Here is a 9,279-nt window from a genome sequence, read left to right on the forward strand (position 1 = left end):
AGGTCCATAGAGTTTATTGGAATCCGAGAAACCAGAGCTAATCTAAACTTTTGCTCACCTTGTGGAAATTATCCATTTATTGATGTAGCCAACACTATATATACATATAATTACACAGCTTTTTGCTTCTGGTCTCTCAGCAAGTAGTTCTAAAACGGCAGAGTTGTTATTGGGGTTTTGTCTTTCCTCTACCCTCTCTTTGTTGTCTTATAGAACCCTGTAACCTGGTATCCACGGCCTGGATTCTTCTGTTTATTCTCTTCTTAGTAGTAATTGTTCTATGCTGTTCTTACAGGAGGAGACTTCAGGGTCCCCAAAGAAGAAAGAAACCAAGAGAAAGTTTAAGTTGGAGCCACATGAAGACCAGGTCTTTCTAGATGGTAATGAGGTATGACTGCATCAATCATTGTAGAATTGCATTTTTCAAAATATCCAGAAACAAACAAACCAAAATAAACATAACCGTTATTACAATTATTCACATAGTGCCAGCATATTTCACTGTGCTGTACAATAGGTAAAACATGACAAACAATTCTAACAGAGCATCTCTAACATACAGGAACAGTAGGGGACAAGGGCCATGCCCAAACAATACACAGATGGAAGTTAAGGAATCAAAGGATCTGGATATGGGATGGTTGTTTGGGGGGGTTTTCAATAAATTTTGAAGGACTGTATAGATAGGGAGGCTCAAAATTGGGAGCGGCAGCCCTAGAGAAGTCCTGCAGGTGTGAGTCTTGCATGCACGTACGAGAACTGGATAGGAATAGGTTGTTGACAAAACAGGTTTGAGAGGAAAATCTTCTGTTGTTGGAACCATTAATATAAATATTATATAAAATAACATTTGCTAGTTTAAATTAAGCAAAAGTATGTTGTTGTTTTCACTTCTGTAATTTCTTCATCATGATAGACTGCTCTGTAAAATGTGCATATATCTTCCTTAGAGATCATTTTGTACTTTTGAGAAAGTTGTGGGGTCATTTATACAGCACAATTTTGAGAAAACACGTCAACAACATTATGTGGGTGTCCATTGTTTGTTGTTCCATTGTTTTCCAATATTTGTCATATTTCTAAAATTCCGTCACAAGTTAACAAAATTGTCAAGATTTTTTTATTCCTTGTAAATTCACACATTTGTTAACATGCAAACCAGCCCTGAATTACTTATGACAGGACCCCGGTTGCATGTTTGCAAATGAATGCCCGGCACGTGCCTTCATGATCTACCCTGTTGATTTGTTGTTTTTTTAAATTTGGAAGAATGGCTGTCAAGTATGTTAATTGTCAATTTTTTTTTTCCAATTAGGACTGACACAAACTTTTGTTTTAGCCCCTACTAATACATAATACCTTCTCCTTTAACTTAACATGCACATTGGCTTATGGGTGATAACATTTTGCCCAGCCATATATGTAAGCTAAGCACGTAATGCTTAGAAATCCACCAAAGCTTCTAAACCAGGTGTGGCTGAAAGTTGGGTCCCCAGCTGTTCCAGAGCCACAATTCCTTGTTGTTTACTGTCTATATCTGTTAATACCTTCTAAACTGAACATCATTACTTAATCTATACTTCTGACCGTCTTTGCACGTTTTGATGAATTTGTTTATATATTGTGCATTTGTATATTTCAGGTTTATGTGTGGATATATGACCCAGTCCATTTTAAAACATTTGCTATGGGACTCATCCTTGGTAAGTGAGTGATCCTACCAGACAGCCATTTGATTGTTATAGCTTACTAGACGATTAGTAGTGTAACAAGTAAGGTAAATTTCTAGTATGTACATTTTTTTATCTATAAACGCTATTGCTTAGGTTTTTTGAAGCAAAATTAATATAGTAGAAAATGGGTAAAGGAAAACAAACATGTATTCCTAACACTGTCCTGCTACTTACCCAGACCATCGTGTGAGTGTTTGAAGGGCGAGTGTTACTTACATTTCAGATCTCACGGTGCCTGTCACCAAGACACCTTTCCGCCTCTTTGCCAGAGATCATTAGAAGGCTGGTGCGCAAGTGCTGCAAAACTCTGTGCTATTGTGATAATCACATGTTCTCTATGAGACTATCTGATGGAAATAGATTTTAGCTCTATTAGAGTGGATGCGTCTCCAGTGGCTGTCAGTGTCACAGACGATAGAGGCATGTTACCCTGCAATGAAAACGTTGCAGGTGACACGGCATCCAGGCCACTTCATTGAGATGACACCATATAGTGCCAATTTTAAAAACAATAGTATGACATATTTTGAAAACATTGGATGCATAGCTAGCTTATACGCACACAGGATAAATGTCTGTTAAAATTTAGACAATTTTATTTTCTTATCCATTAAATGTGTAAACTCTAAAACATTTTATCCATCAATTTTAATGCCATTTTCTTTTCACTGTGTCTTTTTTTGTTAGGATACTCACGCACATTAAAATTCCCAACAATAGTAGGATTGTACCAATAACAAATTATATATTGATATCTCAGAGACCAAACCCCCTGCTCTTTTGATTGTTCTTTCAAATAGCCAGCACAAAAATAATCAGTAAAATCAAATTGAGCTGGTGCTAAAAGAAGTTTTTGGGGTTTTTTTGCACTACTGTTTACTATTGTGGTCAGATTGATTATGTACATTATGCTGTGGGATCTTAACAATAGCTTATATATTGAGAATTTTCCATGCATTATCCAGTGACTATCCTGATTGTACTGAAATAGTTTGATTTATTTTGAATCCACTACACTGGAATGCTAATGTATTTGTCCTGTTGTAGTAATTGCAGTGATCGCTGCAACTCTGTTTCCTCTGTGGCCTGCTGAAATGCGCGTCGGGGTTTATTACCTGAGTGTTGGAGCAGGATGTTTTGTGGCCAGTATACTTCTTCTTGCTGTTGGTATGTATGAGTTACTCCAAAAAGCTGTTTGTTAATGCGCATCATTTACATTATAGCCCTGTGTCAATTGGAAATCAAAATTAGAAGTTTAAATCCTATACCAATAAGCAGGCAAGACTCCTAATATATGTATTTAAAGATTGAATAGTTTTAATGGTTGTATATTATTTGCTGTATGAGAATGAATCCACTTCAGCAAGCCAAATTAAATCAGTGTCCTATATTTGATTTGAACTTGTGTGAACTGCATTCAGTGCCAAGTGATTTTTTACTTAGGAACACAAAGTTAAAGGGAAAGTGTAAGCAGCAATACAACATCTTAAAGGGATACCATAGGCATCAAAACACATTTAGCTTAAAGATCAGTATTGGTGTATAGATCATGTCCTTGCAGTCTCACTATTGCATTATCTGCCGTTTAGGAGTTAAATCACCTTTCTTTCTGTTTCTGCAGCCCTAGTCACACCTCCCCTGGCTGTGACTGACACAAAACAAAATAGTTTCATTTTCAATCAGATGTAAACTTACTTTAACCCCTTAAGGACCAAACTTCTGGAATAAAAGGGAATCATGACGTGTCAGACATGTCATGTGTCCTTAAGGGGTTAAAACTTTTTATCTCCTGCTCTGTAAATTGAACTTCACACACAAGAGGCTCCTGCAAGGTCTAGCAAGCTATTAACAGTGGAGGAGATAAGAAATTATAAATTAAACAGAATGTGCAATAAAGGAAGAATAAACATTAGATCTCTCTTTACAGGAAATGTTTATAAAGCTGTTTAATGAATGAAAAAATAAATAGTGTGGCGCACTCAGACTACAAAACAATACAAAAAACAAAGAAGGCTACTAAAATACCTAACTAAGTATAAATATGGGGATTTGGTTCCACCATATGGCCATATGTTGTTAAGCCCACCACTACTTTCAAAGTACCCCATTATTGGTGGGTCCTACACTACAATGTGGGAGACAAATAAATAGTAATAGTGTTATAAATAAAACAGTGTTAACCCCTTAAGGACCAAACTTCTGGAATAAAAGGGAATCATGACATGTCACACATGTCATGTGTCCTTAAGGGGTTAAATACTAGTAAGAGCATAGTGAGTATACAAACATAAGTGATGAAAGCAATTAAAAACAGTGTTAAAACTAAATAATTAATGTGTTAGTGTTGAAAATGAGTATACTCACTAATGCAGATGACTGTGCTCACTGGAAAAAATAATAAAAGTGACTTGACTACTGATAAACTCCTCCTTAATATACACACCTGTGGCCACCTCTAAAGGAGACTCTGAAGCTGGGAGGGCCTGGGCAGGGTGCTTAACCCCTAAGGAGTCTGGTCTGGACTCCAAATATAGTATAAACAGAGAAAGGATAGGGGGCACTCCCGAGACCTGAATTTTGCATGAAAGGTGCTGCCGCTGTGACCAAAGTTTCATGAATGAAAAAATAAATAGTGCGGCGCACTCAGACTACAAAACAATATAAAAAACAAAGTATAAATATGGGGATTTGGTTCCACCATATGGCCATATGGTGGAACTAAATCCCCATATTTATACTTAGTTAGGCATTTTAGTAGCCTTCTTTGTTTTTTGTATTGTTTTGTAGTCTGAGTGCGCCGCACTATTTATTTTTTCATTCATGAAAAATAAATAGTGCGCAAAGATGTTACGGGCATCTTTGCGCTCTCTACAAACTGCTGGCAGTAGGCAGGGCCCTCTAAAGGTCTTGGGTTGCATTCCCTAGTGCACACCTGTTTAAAAATTTTCCGGGTATACCTCTCTCAGCATCCTCTGGGAGACATATGCTACACATAACAAGTGAAAAAAGAAGTAGGAAAGAGAGAGTCTATAGAGAGAGGATGCAGGGTAGGGGTGGGGTGGGGGAAGCATCGAAGTCCCGTATGGGATGTATTTTAAAATACACTACAATTTATTTTACTTGAATAACTTTGAAGCTTTGTATTGACTGATATATTGTCTTATTAATGACATCTTTGTTTTAAACCTTTTTATGTGTGTTCTGCTTTTAGCAAGGTGCATTCTCTTCCTCATCATTTGGCTCTTGACTGGCGGAAGACACCACTTCTGGTTCCTTCCAAATTTGACAGCAGATGTGGGCTTCATAGATTCCTTCCGACCACTTTATACACATGAGTACAAAGGACCAAAGACCGATCAGAAAAAAGAAGAAAAGTCTGAGATCATAAAGCCAGTGAAAACAGACAGCGAGGATAAATCTGACAGTGAGAAAAGGGAAGAGGAAGAAAGAAAAGCTGAAGCAACAGAGGGTTCTGGCACAGATGCATCCGGTGCCGAAAGACAATCGGACACGGACAGTGATAAGCGAGAAGATGATGGTTCGCAACATAGCAGCGGCAACGGGAATGATTTTGAAATGATCACACGGGAGGAACTTGAGCAGCAAACAGACGGTGACTGCGAGGAGGAAGATAGCGAAGACAAAGAGACTGCCGAATCCAAGCCTCTATGCGAAAAATCGTGAAGGCAGGAAAATGGGTCTGGACCGAATATATGTGCAGATGAATGGATTTTACTGTGGAGTGATCACCAAAACATTACACACATTTCTTCACTGTCTTCTTTCTGATATGCAGGAGATCTGTAGGGATCATCAAATTCGTTAGGCGATTAAAAGCGGTATTCCAGTAAAAGGAAATGTGTTTTTTTAAAAGAAAGTTACTAATAGTTAAATTGGAAAAAAATATATATATATTCAGCCTTAGCCACGGTCATGGTGAAAAGACCAAATAACACAAGTGATACACATTCACTTTTTAATCGTACTCGTTCCTCTCAGAAATCTGTTGTGATCAGCTATGAAACCTCTGCTGTGTGGGTTTAGGTTATGGCAGTCTGACATCTGCATGCTGCTCACACACATTGCTGCTTGTCCACTGCATGCTAATGCACAGGTCTGTTCATTTCAGGAAGCTTATGATAAAATCTCAGAAGTTCAGTTGTAGCAAAATACTGCGTTTAGTTTATAAATATATTTTTAAAGAGCGTTTCTCATTTGTATTGTCTAGAATCTCTATACGTGTCTTGTACATCTCTCCAACAGAAAGCCCAGTATTTTACTGTTCGGGGTATTCTTTGCTTTGCATATTTATGTTCCTCAAAAGTGTTCTTTATCTTTTTTTTTTTTTTTTTATATATAATGACTTTGATGATCCCTAAGAAAACATGTAGTCCATATTATATCTTTCCCTTATGTATAGTGAAGAGTAGATATTTTTTTTAAGTATAATATTTAAACATCATTGGCAAAATGCCACCTTCTTACTAACAGCTGAGATGTCATCCTTAGTTGTAATACTGAAAAAGTACTGTGTATTATTTTGGTATTGATGGTACTAGGTTCTCTGCTATGGAAAGTTTACTAGATAGTTTTAAATCCAGAACTCTACTCACTCTTCAAGCTGAGGCACTTTTTTTTTTTTAAAATAAGAAAAGCCTATTTATTCTCATGCTTTCTCTCGATCTAAGATTAAAAGGTGCATTTGTTTTCTTTACACAATTTATCTTTTTCTAAGACTGTGTTGAATTTCTATTTCCTCGTTTGTAGTAACACACACATTGATCTTTTATGTGAAATCACTCGAGTAGATGATTGATCGTTCCTGGGTATTTTCTGCAGTTTGCTCTTAATTGCTCATTCTGCGCTAAATCCCCTCTCCGCATCATTTAAAAAAAAAACTACAGTCTAGAATATGTAACTGTTATGTGTATAAATGAATGTCTCCTTGTGGGCCAAGATGGAAGAGAAACATTGGGTGCCTTTATAGGATGGGATACTGCAAGTCTAAAAAATGGCCTGGAAGAAAAGTGAGAATTTTGATGACATTTATAACAGTCAGTGCACCTTCAAATGAGTTCTGAAATGTAAAAGTCACGAAAAAAAGGAAAAATGTAGCAAACATTAAAGTTGGTTGTAATTCAATAAACCGTAATGTTGGTAGTTGTTGCAAATGTTTGTTAAGCAAATCAATGTATTTAAACCAAGGTGTATTGGAAAAAAAATGCACAGCGCCCCCTGCTGCATGTATGATGACAAACCCAATCAAGGGAAATTTATATTTTCTTCTCTCTAAACATGATGCACCAAGAGGTATTGGTTTGATATCTCTCCAAAAATCTGTTTCATGGATAGATGAGTTTCTATTCTACTGATGCAAATACCATCAGCACCAGATTAAATAATTTTTAATTGGGCGGATGAAAACTTTGCAGAAACAAATGAAATTGTTCTATTTATCCATTTTTGATTCTTATACATTATTTATACACAAATAGCAGGTGTTTGTTTTAGTTAAAGTTCCTAAAATGAAGGATGCCATTTTATGTTGCTGTCCAGCTATTAGTGGAAGGCAATTAACTTGTCTTTGATTGAGATATGGCAGCATTTTGCACACTAGTTTTCGCCACCAACGATGATGGTGGCATAAATATTGCCATTGGAACATAACTTATAATAGCTGCAGAGCTGCAGTGTGCCCATCACAGATTTAGACGCTAGTTATTCTAATTAATGTAGGCAAATATTTTCACTTGAACATAGCTGCAGGATGTGGCTGCATGACGTGCATCAGACAGATTTAAAACGTTAAAAAGGGGGTTTCAGGCATTTAACAATTGTTTATTTTCAGGAAAAGAAAGCCTTTAATCCTTCAGAAAGACTGTGAGTGACATAGATGTTTTCACAGCTTAGATTTGTGCCAACATTCCATGTATGTAAGTATAAGTAAAACTATGCTTATTAAAAGTAAAGGTGACAAAACCCGGCTGTTTGGTGTACTGTGGAGTCCTTTTTATTTTTGGATTAAATAATGTAGCGTGGTATTTGTTCCTTTGCAGGTTATTCTATATACCAAAGATCCCACCCAGCGACATGCTCTAATTTCTGCTTTCATCTATTCCAGTTGTACCCCCAACTCCCCCATCCATCGAAAAGCAGTCACAGTAGATGGGTCGTAGCACTTTCCTCTCACAGAACTGGCAGCACTGAAAATTGTAAAAGTATACTGCTTGGCACTATACCACTCCAGCTTAGGGGCTATAGTGAAAGCCTCTGGCACTGCAGGGTTTTGTTAAACTGATGAATTAGGGCTTGAAATGGAAACTCCAAGCTCATCTCGGCCAAAGAGCTAGAAATTACGCTCAAATTAGTATTTAACAGTGACGTGGAAGAGACTTTGATGCATTGTTCCTCACTTGAGCTCTTGCTTCCAAACACTGCCCCTGTGTAATGATTGGTGCACCAGTCATCAGAAAGACAGGAGCAGACTTTGGACTTTCAAGCACTCTCTCCCAGTGCTTTGCAGATTCTCCTGTTATGTACAAACTACCTCCCTGTCTGGATTTTACTTACCATAAATTTCACGTGCCATAGGCCTAGTGCATTAAGGGTTCCCCTCCCTCTCTAGCAAAAAAAAATATAAAACGTTGTAACTTGTCACTAACTGCAGTGCTCAGAGTGGTGGTGTGCTGTATAAGGTAAGTAAGGGGATCAGTCTAGAGGTGGGAACCTCATTACTATCAATTAATTGTAACCTTTTCAGTGCTATCTGACCTGTGAGTGACATCTATGATGACTGCTTCATTTTCTATGAAAAAGTGTTTTACATTGCTTTGCCCATTGTGGTTGTTCATAATAGAATGTGTTACAACCATTGGATAATCCTAATTTTGATAATTCATTAGGTAAAGAAATAATTCGAGCATCATGATCACCACAGCCCCTCTATCATAGTTTATAGTAGGAAAGCACCAGGGCACTCTTGGCACCATAAGATGTCAGATATGTATTTTTTTTCTTTTAATGAGCACAGCCTCCCCACAAATAAACAGCCTTACTGCACAAACAAAACTGACATACAGCACACACAGTATAGACCAAACAGGCTCCCACATATACACAACTATAAAACTAACCATAACACATGCAGATCGGTGGCAGGATAGTGGGAAATTAGGATGGAAATCAGGGGAAAGAAACAGAAGTTGGATAATGGATACATGCACTGTAAGTTAGATAAAAAAGATTCTGAAACTAGTAACTTGAGGAAAGAAAGAAGGGAAATTAGCAGTGTGAGAAACAAGAATTTTAAATGAAAAAGTATTGGAAAAGATACTGAAAGGAGATGTGTGATACTCAGGTGAACAGCAAAAAGGATTCTTGCAAAGGGAGGTTAAAAGTCTTGCATTGGCATACAAGTGCAAATATTTTAACCACTCTAGAAAGGAATCCTGTTTGCACTTTATATTAAGTATTTTAACCTATAGGGGTACTTGGGAATTTCTGTTATACAGGAGTACATCTTCTAAAATGATTAAGAACCACTGGG

The 9,279-nt window shown here is 37.2% G+C and overlaps 1 protein-coding gene across 1 annotated transcript in view; it reads left to right on the plus strand.

The window, feature by feature from the left end:
• SEC62 (SEC62 homolog, preprotein translocation factor) overlaps nucleotides 1-7,713 on the plus strand; it is a 34,602-nt gene extending 26,889 nt beyond the window's left edge. Inside the window, exons 5-8 of the mRNA XM_063442650.1 lie at nucleotides 296-388; nucleotides 1,643-1,703; nucleotides 2,781-2,900; nucleotides 4,945-7,713. Of these exons, the coding sequence (XP_063298720.1) occupies nucleotides 296-388; nucleotides 1,643-1,703; nucleotides 2,781-2,900; nucleotides 4,945-5,417 (747 nt within the window). The 3' untranslated portion in view covers nucleotides 5,418-7,713. The remainder of the gene's footprint in view (nucleotides 1-295; nucleotides 389-1,642; nucleotides 1,704-2,780; nucleotides 2,901-4,944) is intronic.
• The last annotated feature ends 1,566 nt before the right edge of the window (nucleotides 7,714-9,279 follow it).

The sequence above is a fragment of the Pelobates fuscus genome, chromosome 2 (assembly GCF_036172605.1).
Source record: "Pelobates fuscus isolate aPelFus1 chromosome 2, aPelFus1.pri, whole genome shotgun sequence".
Lineage (NCBI taxonomy): Eukaryota > Metazoa > Chordata > Amphibia > Anura > Pelobatidae > Pelobates > Pelobates fuscus.